This window comes from Ahaetulla prasina, chromosome 4 (assembly GCF_028640845.1).
Source record: "Ahaetulla prasina isolate Xishuangbanna chromosome 4, ASM2864084v1, whole genome shotgun sequence".
NCBI lineage: Eukaryota > Metazoa > Chordata > Lepidosauria > Squamata > Colubridae > Ahaetulla > Ahaetulla prasina.
The window spans coordinates 99,686,801-99,700,279 of record NC_080542.1 but is presented as its reverse complement, the minus strand read 5'-3'; the positions used below and the strand labels follow the sequence as shown (position 1 = coordinate 99,700,279).

The following is a 13,479-nucleotide window of genomic DNA, read 5'->3' as shown; positions in this document are numbered from 1 at the left end:
GCTGTGGGAGTGAAGGTGGCCGAAGGTGCCTGATGATGAGCTCAGGCATGGCTCTGGAAGAATCTCCAAAAACTGTACAAATTGTTTCCTGGTTTTCTCCTGAACCACTAGGGATAGTGGGAGACCATCCAGGCTGATTTAATAAAGGAGAATCTTCAGTTAGTGGAACAGAAGTTTCCCTGCCTTCCTCTGCTAATCTTTGTTTTGCTTTATCAAATTGCCTATCCAAGGCCCGTTGTCTTCTGGAGGCATCTCTCTCTGCAGCAGCAGAGGTTTGGAGAGAAGTAGAAGACTTAGATTTGGTGGCAGAAGCCCTTGATTTGGATCTGCTCTTGTGAGGGGGAGGAGCCACGCTAGTAAGGTGTCCTTGGGAGGGCGAGGCAGAAGCCCGGGAAGGAGATCTGCTGCGATCCGCCATCTTGGAAATGAGGCCTAGTGGTTATCAGAGGCCCTGGAATATATGCCCAAATAATATAGTGGCCCTGATCTGAGAATCCTGGAATAAGATCAAATAATAAGGGCCAGTTAGCACCAAGCTGACACCACAGCCAGATTCAAAGCATTCAAAGGCTGCATGGGGGGTTGCTTTGGGGGGGGTGTCCCCAAATGGCGCGAAGCAGGCACCACTGCTCCTATAGTGCCCTTTTTACTGCAGCGTTGGCAGGGGGAACTAGCCTCCGACACCACGGATCTTTTCTCCACCCCTGCAGGCGCGAAGCCGACACCACGGCTTCTCCTGCGCTCCGCTGGCCTCCACTTACAGTTTGGTGAGGTCCAGTGAGGTCCGTTCCTCAAACCGGCGATTCTACGAGGCTTGAGAGGCTTGGAATGTGAAAAAATGGCCGCTGGCTTTCGGGCGGCTCAGCTGAGCGGCGCTGGGCTGCACGCGAAGCACGAGCCTCTTTCCTTGCTGCTCCGGCTCCCAGCAGTCAAGAAAAAACAATTGGGCACTTTAAAACTTTTTTTAAGAATTTTTCCTAATTTATTGAAGTCCTATGAGCTGATAAAAGAGTCAAAAGCAATGGAGCTAAAGGAAGTAGTCTCTCTATGGTCGACTGAGTTAATAAACTGGGGCTAAACATGAAGAGGAGGTGTGTTTAAACAAATTCAACTCAGTCTCTGGCCAATCAGATGAAGTTAACAACCCATTGCTTTGGACTCTCTTAGCAGCGTACAGGAGAATAAGATATTCTATGAGCAATAGGTAATTCCTCATCTGAGAGTTCTTAAAGAACTTCATTATAACTGGCTTCAACTGCTAGATGACCTATCAATCCCACTAGGTAAATTAGACTAGGAAATTCAGCCTTCACCTTCTCCTTCAATTTTAGTACATGCAAATATTCAATGTGGATAAACAAGCTTTTACTGGAAGAAAATGCCAGACAGTTTACCAGCAAAAAGAAAATGTTGATGCCAGGCTTCAAAGCTACAAAGGATAGGCTAACTGTGATTACAGTGTAAGATTGAAAGATATGGACAAACCTGGCCCATAGCATGTCCAAGAGTCAGAAACTGAAATTGATATCATCATCGTCATCATCATCATCATCACCATCATCATCATCATCAAAATTTGACTCATCTTTCTCATCTTTGGAAACTATTTTTTACTATTTCATCCTGGAAATGGAGACGTGAAAAAGCATCAATTTCAAGATTCTACTCATATTGGACGATAGCCAAGATCACCCCATTTATCTGGAAAACTTCTATCCAAATATGAAGACTATGTATTTCCTTTTAATAACAACCCCACCACCACCAATCTTGGAAATTTCAGTATATATGTGGGCTTGCAATTATATTCTTTCCAGTAACTAAGAAATGCTGTACAAGAGAGAAGATACTTTTTTTTCTTTTTGAAGAATTGGGCAAGGAGTTAGATGTTAAATACTGGCAACTTAGGAAGGCCAATTATATCCTATAAATGTCACATATATTGTCATATATATTTTTTCTCTGCATATTATTCCATTTTTACGTTTAATCAACACATCAGTGAGTTGGTTCTTCTGATCATAACGGAATTTGAGATTAAATATTTATTTATTCATTTATTTTTATGCCATCTTTATTATTGTTTATAAATAACTCAAGGTGGAAAAAATAACTAATATTTTTTTCCTTCCTATTTTCCTCACAACAACTACCCTGTGAAATGGGTTGGTTGATAGAGAGTAATTGGCCCAAAGTTTTTCATGACTATGACAGGACTGGAACTAATGGTCTCTTGGTTCTTAGACCAGTACCTTAAGCATTAGAGTAAACTGTTTATGTTATCAAACTGGTAAACCCTTCCCTAATATATATGTGAAATCTAACAGGGTTCCTTGATTCTGAAATCAATTAATTATTTTTTTTTATTTATTTATTTATTTATTTGTCACAATAGTATATGTAAGCATAAGCATGAAATAACTATACAATATATAAGCATATATATAAGCATAAGTATAAAAAAAAGAAAAACTATACAAATTGGATACAATCAAAGGGAACATTAGGACAGGGACGGTAAGCACGTTTGTGCCCTTATGCACGCCCCTTACAGACCTCTTAGGAATGGGGTGAGGTCAATAGTAGATAGTTTTTGGTTAAAGCTTTGGGGATTTTGTGAAGAGACTACAGAGTCAGGTAGTGCATTCCAGGCATTAATAACTCTATTACTGAAGTCATATTTTTTGCACCAAGATTGGAGCGGTTCACTTTAAGTTTAAATCTATTGTGTGCTCGTGTAATAGTGTTGTTGTTGTTGTTGTTGTTGTTATTATTATTATTATTAATATTAATATTATTAATAGTGAATTAATAATTCACTAGACAACCTGTAGACATTGGATCATTCTTTTAGAGTTATTTTCTTACTTAAAGAGAGAAACAGAAGAACCAAGAATGAGCAAAAATGCAGAGGGAGTGGGAGTGACTTCTGACTTCCTACCAGCTTCCTCGTTAAGTTTCTCTGTGAAAATCTTCCAGAGAACATCAAAAATCCTTCCTTCCTTCCATCTCCAGAAACAGTTCTATCAAATTGGAAAACTATGGAATGGAATGTCAAATAAAAAGAGATTAGATCATTTTTTCTGTGGTAAATTGACTTCATGAGTAATACAACATTAAAAATTGGGGGGAAATTGTGATATGGAAAAATGGGATGAAAGCAGGGATATTGACTTTCAACTAATTGAAATTGAAATTGATGATGAGAATCAATTTTAAACATATACTTTGCTGAGAGAAAATATCATCTATCAGATATAACTCAGTGGTATTATATACAGCTAATATATGTTAACAATATTGTCTGGACCAGCAGTGATTTCCACTTCCGAGATAACTGAGATACCAGAACAATGTGTTTAAATCTTTTAAACTTAAAAAACCCTTAGTTTTTATAGATATTTATCTAATTGATATGCAATGTTAAGAGATAAGTGGTATAAAGAATTAGACGTTCCTAGACAATGTGAGAGTTTTAACTTTTATAGCAAGATGTCAATAAATCTTAAATTGCAACTTATACAATAAAAAATAATATTTAGAATTTATTGGACTTCACAATATCTGTATAGAAAAGGATTGTTTAGGACAGCATTTTGTTGAGTTTGTAAAAAGGACAATGCTTCTTTAAAACACATGTTTTTATCATGTCCTATACCTACTAAATTTGGGGAGAATGAGGTAGACTATGCGAATGTGATTATGCAACAAAACTTTTAATTTTCAAAAGATAATATTTTTCCTGAATTACATCGCTATTACATGAAATTTGACAACTGGACAGTGTAAATTAATTGTCTATTAATTGACTGATATTCCCATGTTGGAAAGTTAAAACTAGGGTCCCAGTTACTTAATGAACTGCAGACCTGATTACATTTGTTACTTATGAAAGGACTCCCTATAGAAGTGGACTTTGCATAGATAAATAATGAAATACAGGAGTCATTTATACAAAATACAGGTTAAAAAAAGCATGATAGAAAGTGTAATATATACACACACATATGCTTGTATAATGTTTATATTAGGTAATTATATATAGTACTATAACTTATTTTCTGTTCAATTTTTTCACTTTTTAAATCATTTCTTATGTATTTTTAATGTATTTTTGTGTTTTGCTCTTTTTGTGTTTTTTCCCCTGTTATTATTTTAAAAGCAATTAAAAGAAAACACTCGGGAATTTTGTCCAGCTAAGAAATTGGTCAGAATTTAAATTTACAGCATTTCAAAAAGAAAGTGTAAGTTTTGCATTAAGTAACTGCATTTTCTTTTTGATTAAATTTTTCTTATCACCTCTTGGTAAACTATTTCTTTAACTAAGGACATTTTTTAGAAAACTTTTTAGAGCTGTAAGATTAGGGGTAGGGGAGTCAAGAATATATTTGGATTCCAGCCATTGGACAGTATTCCCAAAATATATCTAACACGATGCAACCCTTTGAAATAACACATGATAGAAGGCCAAAAATTAAGACACACTTGTATTATGTCAAAATTAAATCAGTAATAATTTAAAGATTTAACATTTGCACTGACGTGTTTATATCTATGTCACTGCTATGTTAATTGTTGAAAAACTGGATCAAACAGTACAGTGCAGACAGAGACGTCTTGCTCTGCAAGCAATAGAGGGCTGCTGCCGGTTCAGATTGGTTCAGGAGAACTGGTAGTACCGACAATCAGCTGGCCCTGTCTCCCTGCACTATCCTGTCCTATATTTCCTTCTTTATGGCTCAGCTGATTCATGTGGCACAGTTGATTTCCGCGCCTCCACTGTTCTACTTACCACGGCTGCCTTAGAAGGTAAGCAGCTAAGCTTCAAATTGCTGTATTTTGAACACTGCACACAAGCGCGTTAGGCGCACGCAAAGCTCATGTGCTCATGCAAAGCACACTCTCACAGAACTGGTTGTTAAACCGGTTGCGGTCCATCCCTGCCTGCAAACCTTCAAGACATAACATTTCTGTTCTATTTGGGGCTGTCAACTGATGTGTTATGCAACAGTTTCTACCAATCACAGTTAGCTAAGTCGTGATCTGTCTCTCCCTCTCCTCCAAATTATTTAAAGCTGGAGTTTTCTTATCAGGGAGGTCATAGCCTAGTTACATACATGAGAAAGAAATACCAACTGAACTTTATCTGTTTTGTAGAGAATGGATCGGCCTTCTCAATATTAAACACACAATTTTATTTATTGTTCAATGCAACCTTTGTTTTATCTTAAATGCATTGCTTCTCCAGTAAAACAGTCACTAAATAGTAATACATGAGACCTCCAAGTAATTTATATAGGAGCACAGCAATGATAGCTAGTTTTCAATCAGCTGTGTTTTTTTTCTGAGTCATAGAACATTTCCTTCAGGCTTATAGCAACTTGCAGAATACATACCCCTTCCCACATGTTGTAATGGTTCCTAGCATCCACCCTGACAAACTATAATGTTAAAATTTCATGGCAAATTATTGATCATTAGTGGCACAAAGTGGAGGAAGTAGGTACAGGTAGACTTTAACATGACTGCTTGCTTAATGATCATTTAAAATTAAGATGGACTTTTAAAAGGCTACTTATGACTTATCTGCAGTTACAACTGCTACCCTAACCCCCATGAAAATGTGATCTCATTTCTGGCACTTGGCAACTGGCGTGCATAATTGTTCTAGAGATATGATAAATCTTTTGAAGTAAAAAAAATCTGTCCAAATGTTTACATCCAGAAATAAAACAAAGCATGAAAAAAACCTTCGTCACTTCAAGAATAATTCTTTCAAATGTTCCATTTGTTTAAAGCTTTGGAATTGGAGTGACTGGTGGGTTGCAGATTGGAGTGATTTGTGGGTTATGCTTAATTTTTTATCCTAGGAGGGTGTATGAGAAAATGGAATGGGAATCCATGCAAACAGTCAAGTGGCATAAAATCAGCTAAACAAATAATTGTTTAGACACGATTTTGAGATTTTCTCCAACAAATCACTCAAGCAATTTTGATTTTTGTTGCTTTAAAATGCAGCCAAATAGAAATGCTGACAAAGCATTATAAGTGGGGCATTTTAATACAAATAAGCATCAAGACATTTAGTTTGGTGAATTGTGCTCCCATTACTACTACTTATTTATAGATATATGTGAAGCTAATTCCTTAAAACAACTACAGCCAGGCTTTCCATTTTTTTTTTAACTTACCAGTTTTTTCTTCATAGACTTAATTAAACATCTTAATTGCCACAGTCAAGTTGCCAAAGATACATGCAACTGTTTTTTCCTTGTTTTATGATTTTTCCTATATTCCAGTGTCAAACTGATTCATCTTTTTGTTTGGTAAAATAAGCCAATTTAAAATTATAAGCTACGAGTTGGTTTGAACAAACCATGATTAAGACAAAACACAGTTTTAAGATCTGGATGACACATTAAACTCTGATTCATCTAAAGCATATAGAGGTTTGCCATTTCTGTTTTAGCTGTACTGGCAAGCCAAAAATGGGGAAATATATTAATATGATATTTTGTGCTGTTTGTTTTTGTAACACTGTTAGTTTTCCACAATCTAATGCTCAAGCATTTGGGTTTGTTGGCCATACATTGAAGGAGTTGTAATCCAGTGCTACTGGCTAATTGGAAATAAGTTTCAACAGAAGAGGAAACTACTTCTCTTTTGCATAAAACATTGCGTAGTTCAAAAAGTAACTTCTTCAAAAATTATTATAGTCATAAACTAAGTAATAACTATGAGCCTTGAAGTATAATTGCTTTAAATTTCCATTTAAATGTTTAAATGGAATTTATGAAGACTTAATATGTTTATTTTTAAAAAAGCAATATATTCCTTAGTACTCTTTTGCATCATCACATCAGCTCCTACAAGCCTGAACGTGTAGTCCATGTGAAATCAAAACCCTATAATTTTTTATCAACACCATTATTAATGTTATTAAATAAAATCTTACCTAGGAAAGGACTATATATCCTTCCTCTTTTGTTTGTGCCTCCTAATGGTTATCTTAAAATGTGTATATGTTAGTGTAAGAAACAGTGTTATCATAAATTCAAATATTGTAAAACAAAACCAGCTGCATTTATTATAAGTGCATTACTGCCAGGAACTGTAAATATGTTTTTGCCTGATAGCCTTTTGACTCAATAATATCCTGCTATCTTTGTCCGCCAGGCAACTTTTAAAATCAAGTCGAGACAGGTTATGATTTTTACAGTAAAACTAAATTTCTGAACAGCATCTTTTCAGTTTCGTAGTTTGGGATAATTTAAAATCCACAATATAAGTTGTTGCTAAGGTGATTGAAAATGATCTTTCAAGATAATTAATAAAAAATCCAACACACTTTTTGGTGTTGTTATTGTAAGATACACAAATGCACACAAACCCTATCATATCATACCATACAAACAATTTTAATTGTGTAGTTACAGTCAATAACCACTCCTAGTCAGAACATTTCTGCATAAAGAAAATTGTGATACACTTATAAAAACAGCCAGCTGTAACAAAATAACTGGTGTTTTCATAGCAATAAACTCATAAAAAAGAAATACACCTTTATACAGAAAATTTATACAGCTGTAGCTTTAAAATTGATTGTAAACCAAAGGAAGACACATTGCAAACATCAATTATTTTCACATTAATTGCATAAGTTTCTAAGGTGATCTATTAGTTTGATTTACCTAAGCTTATTTGCATGATAGTAAAAATTGCATACAACAATAAGAGTGAAGCTTATAGTATGAATTGCTTGGATAACATAGAGCACTTTTTATAGGCAACTGTGTAAAGCACATTTTTTCTATTTAAAACTTTTAAGACACTTTGTTTTACTGCCCATCAAAATACACTTATAAATAGAAAAAAAAACCCAATATGGTAACAAGAGAAGCAATATTACATTTAACGGAAACTTCTAAAATTAATTACAACATGATATTTAAAGATCTACAAATAAATAATGGGAAAAACCATGATTCACATTTTGTTTTCAAAAATTCATATAACAAATGAAAATGAAAAAGATACAGTGACTTCTTACTTTTGAAAAAAAATCTGAGTTACGGCAGTGCCATATAATACAAGGCATTTGTTGGCATATGTTAACTTTAAACTGCATCTCACAGTCTATAGTTCTTTTGTAACATACAATAGAGCAAGAGTAACTAACTCTTCTTTTATCTTTTACTTAAATAAATGTTAAGCTTTCATAGATCAAGTGTGGAGTGTTAACAATAACTGGGAAAAAATAAAAACAATAAGTCACAAAGTAATGCTTGTCTGAAAGCTCTAGAATAATAACAACAATAAGAAGAAAAACAACCCACAGATATCATGCTTATTGGATACATGTTGATGTACCCAGTGAACACAAATTAATATGAAACAATCTTCAGTGCTTCATTTCTATCGCTGAAGCAGTTTGTAAAATATCTAGTGCAGTCTGTATTATCCTTAATTTTTTTTCAACTTTTGTGCAAGTTTTGGAAGATTCATAGGCCAAACAACGAATAAAGAGGTTGATGACAGTATACAGGATGGATTTTTCTTTTTATTAGTAAGCAGTGATGCTGTTGAATAAATACTATCTTTTTCAGTCTTTCAATACAGTGTTACAGTCAGTGTTCCCTTCTACTGATAACTCATCTTCTAATTTAACTGAAAAAAGTGTGTTCGTACTTTTGTTTTGGACATCCTCTTCCAAATCCTTAAGTAACTCATCTTCCTTATATTCTGCCACATCTACTTCTAAGCCTGAGTTATCTTTCAGCTTTCCATGGTGTTTGACATAGTATCGCTGGTTCTGAAAGAACTTGATAATGGTGTATTTCGGTAAGTCGAGCTGGGCTGACAGAGTTTGGATTGCTTCTTCATCTGGATACAGGCCTACATCTTGAATAAAACTCTGAAGAATGCCCAGAGCTTCTACAGAAATTTTTGTTCGTGGACGACTCTTCTGACGATTTTCATCCTCAGATTCAGCTGGTGATGCTACTGTTGGCTGCCTTGGGGGTAATCTGGGACCTGGGGGTGGGGGCTGCTGCTGCTGCTGAGGCTGCTGCTGGGGTGGCTGTTGCTGGGACTGCTGCTGCTGCTGTTGATAGACAATGAAAGAAAAAGTTAAGAACACAAATTGAAAAAGACACTTTTGTTAAAAATAATAATAAAAAGATTTGTTTTCAGCTATTTTATTTAGAAACAACCATAACACTGTTTGAGTTGCAATAGAATGAACACCTCTGGGCATGCTTAGCCCCTATGATTTTATCTTTCACCATCTTTCTTTTTCTTGCACAAAATTGCCTTTCCTGATTTATATAGTCTATAATCTAATATTACTAATTAGTAATACCAATTACTAATAGTATATTAATTAATAGCATTAATATCATGTAGTACTATTAGAGTATTATTAATACTATGCTAATTAATATATTAATACTAGGTTAGTATTAATAAAGTATTAGTCTTTAGAAATAAAGACTAAATATAGATAGCACATGGATAAAAATGTTAATACTAATGATATTGAACGAAACATTTTCAATCACTATTTCATACCTTGACCACTGTATAATAATCAAAATATCCATGTATGCTACTTACTTTGGCAAAAAAAGTTAGGGCACTTTAAATGTTTGAATAATAAAAAAACAGCACCTTCATTCCAGTTGATCAAAGATCAAAGTGTATGCATGTACAATACAGAAAAGTACTGAAACATCTCACCATTTGTACTGACCCTCATCTAACATGCCCACATAAATTATTTTGTCAGACTACATCTATAGACATGAATCAGGGAAAATGTGGGCTTAAAAAGGGAAGGGAGTCTGAGAAAAATATGTGATTCTGGAGATCATGCCTGATTTTTTTAACCACATTTCTTACCTATTATATATTGCAGTATGTTTGTAGTAGATTTGTAAAGAAATGTGGGTCATCAAGTGACTGGACCCAACTTTATGACCACTTTATTGTGGTTGTTAAGTGAATCACTGCAGTAATTAAGCAAATCAAACTGTCAATAAGAGAATTACATGGTCATTAAATAAATCTGGCTTCCCTCACTGACTTTATTTGTTGAAAGCTGGCTAGGAAGGTTGAAAATTGGAATTGCTCACTCACAAGGTGCTGCAATTGTTGTAAATGAAAACTGTTTGCCAAGTGTTTAAATCATTATCATATGTTTGTGGGGATGGTACGACAGTTGCAACTTTGAGAATGCATTGTAAGACACTTTTTTCAGCATCACTGCAAGTTTGAACCAGTGGTGGGTTGCTACCGATTTGCCCCGGTTTGGGTGAAACAATAGCAGCAGCGGCAGGAGACTCCGCCCACCTACCTGGACGTTTCTGCGCATGTGCAGAAAGATCGCATGCATGTGTGCATGCCAACAAGTGAACCGGTAGTGACCCGCCCCTGCTTTGAAACCATCATTAAATGAATAATCCTAAATTGAGGACTGCCTATATATTTTCCATTGAAGTAGTAGTATTGCTTGCAAATCTCATCTGATTCTAACAAAGAATTCCAGATTGCTGTGTGGGGTCACATTATTTTAAAAAGAGGAATGCAGAAATCCTTATCCAACAAAAAGGCCTTATTCAACAAAATGCAATTCAGTGGTAGAAAAAGTAAGGTTTTACACTTACTTTTGGCAAGAAAAACCAAATGCACAGATATAGAATAGGCGGTACCTGCCTCAGTAGTAATTGTGAGAGGGATCTAGCAATCCTAGTGGACAATCCCTTAAGTATGAGCCAGCAACCTGTTACAGTTACCATAAAAGCCAATGCACCTTTGTTGCATCAACAGAGGGATACTATCAAGATAACATGAAGTGTTACTACCACTTTATACTACACTGGTAAGACCATACTTGGAATACTGCATCCAGTTTTGGTCAGCATGATGCAAAAAAGATACTGAGATTCTAGAAACTGCAGAGAAGAGCATTAAAGAGATTAGGGACTGGAAGCTAAACTATACAATGAATGGTTGCAGGAACTAAGAATGTCTAGTCTAACGAAGAAAAGGACTAGGAGTTGATACAATAGCAGTCTTCTAATATTTGAGGAGCTATCACAGAGAAGTGGGAAGCAGCAATCTATTCCCCAATGTACCTGAGGCAAGACAAGAAATAATGGATGGAAGCTTAACAAACAGAGATTCAACTTAGAATTAAAGACAAATTTCCTGTCAGTGAAAATGATTAGTGGAATGACTTGTGAGTACTCCATCAATGGAGATTTTAAGAAATTATTTAAGAACAACCATTTGTCCTGAATGGTATAGGTTTTCCTGCTTTAGCAGAGGATAAGACTAGAAGTCCTCCAAGTCCCTTTCAACTCTGTTATTCTGTAATTCTGAATGTGAGGGACTACAGAGCACTTGATCTGACATCTTTACTGGGGAACATTCTGTATCAGATCATAATTGATCTTTTAATGCTTTGGGGGGGGGATGCATTTATTACTAAAAATCAGCATTTATCAAGAAAAAAAATCCAGATTAATCTTATTTCATATTATTGAATATTATCAGAATGCTGCAGGGTGTATTAATTTAATATATGAAATGTTTATTAAATGTTTGATATTAAATGTTCGATAAACTGTCATGAAATATTCTGACTGATAACCTAGCACTGAATTATGTGATGTGGATTCACAGCCATCTTGAAAACTATATTGAGTGCTCATCCACAGTGTCCTATCAAAGTGTTGGATTGGTTCTTTTTTGTATATAATATAGAAGAAAAAGTAAAAATAAATGCTCAAATGTACAAGTGACACATCACTGAGACACCAACTACATTAGACTAGAGAAGCGAAATTCAAAATAATCCTTATATGGGGCCTCTGGTGGCTCAACAGACTAAGCAGTCTGTTATTAACACAGCTGCTTGCAATTACTGCAAGTTCAAGTCCCACCAGGCCCAAGGTTGACTCAGCCTTCCATCCTTTATAAGGTAGGTAAAATGAGGACCCAAATTGTTGGGGGCAATAAAAGTTGACTTTGTATAATATACAAATGGATGAAGACTATTGCTTAACACAATGTAAGCCGCCCTGAGTCTTCAATAACCTCAGAAATATTCTGTGATAGGGAACAGAATAAAAGGATATTTTAATAAATGAAGCCTTTAAAAAAAAAGAACAGTTGGATATGTCATTTATTATCATTTACAATTGTAAGAGAGTGCCTGTGTGAAGGGGTTGATAGTGTCAGCTAGAATCCAGAAAAACCCAAACAACCATTCAAGTATGAATTTTAACATATCTCACAGGGTTGTCCTCCGTCTCTCTCTCTCTGCATTTGTGTGCATGGATATGTGTGTGTAAAACAATGTTACACTACATAAAAAGCTATTTTGAGAAACTGTGACAAAATCTGGAACATAGATATAATAAAATATAAAATTCTCATATGAAATTAATTATTCTAGAACACTTCTACATTTAGCATCAAGTTAAAAAATTGTTGACTTTGGACACATAACATAACTCTTGACTAGGATACATGTGGCTGGCCTAATGCTTATGAGTTTCATGTTTATTTATTTATTTATTTATTTATTTATTTATTTATTTATTTATTTATTTATTTATTTATTTATTTATTCATATATATTTCTATACCGCCCTTCTCCGAAGACTCAGGGCGGTTTACAGCCAAGTTAAAAAGACATATACAAAAATTAAAACACAATATTTGAAATTTAAAAATCTATTCGGCCATAAGGCCGAATATTAAAATAACAAGTAATAAAACCACTCAACCTCAACTCTTAGGCCAACCCTGCTCGTTGAAACAAAAAAGTCTTGAGCTTGCGCTTAAAGGCCCGGAGGTCGGGAAGAAGGCGTACCCCAGAGGCAGTTTGTTCCATAGGGTAGGTGCCCCCACAGAGAAGGCTCTTCCCCTGGGGGCCGCCAGCCGACATTGTTTAGCTGACGGCACCCCGAGGAGACCCTCCCTGTGGGAGCGCACAGGTCAATGGGAGGCTATTGGCAGCAGTAGGCGGTCCCGTAAGTAACCTGGTCCTTTGCCATGGAGCGCTTTAAAGATGATCACCAACACCTTGAATTGCACGCGGAAGACCAGTGGTAACCAGTGCAGCTTGCGTAGGAGAGGTGTTATATGGAAGCTCCAAGACGCTCCCTCTATCCCCCGCGCAGCCACATTCTGTACCAGTTGAAGTCTCCCGGTGCTCTTCAAGGGGAGCCCCATGTAGAGAGCATTGCAGTAATCCAGGCGGGAGGTAACAAGGGCATGAGTGACCGTGCATAACGAATCCCGGTCCAGGAAGGGACGCAGTTGGCGGATCAGGCGAACCTGATAAAAAGCTCCCCTGGCAACGGCCGTCAAGTGTTCTTCCAACGACAGCCGTGCATCCAGGAGAACGCCTAAGCTGCGAACCAACTCCCTGGGGGACAGTGACTCGCCCCCCACAGTCAGCGACGGAAC

General features: G+C 35.9%; 1 protein-coding gene across 5 annotated transcripts in view; it reads right to left on the bottom strand.

The window, feature by feature from the left end:
* Positions 1–7,399: 7,399 nt before the first annotated feature.
* SATB1 (SATB homeobox 1) overlaps positions 7,400–13,479 on the bottom strand; it is a 113,641-nt gene continuing 107,561 nt past the window's right edge. For all 5 annotated transcript variants that reach the window (XM_058183456.1, XM_058183457.1, XM_058183458.1 and 2 more), the window contains one exon: positions 7,400–9,103. In XM_058183456.1, the coding sequence (XP_058039439.1) occupies positions 8,603–9,103 (501 nt within the window). In that variant the 3' untranslated portion in view covers positions 7,400–8,602. The remainder of the gene's footprint in view (positions 9,104–13,479) is intronic.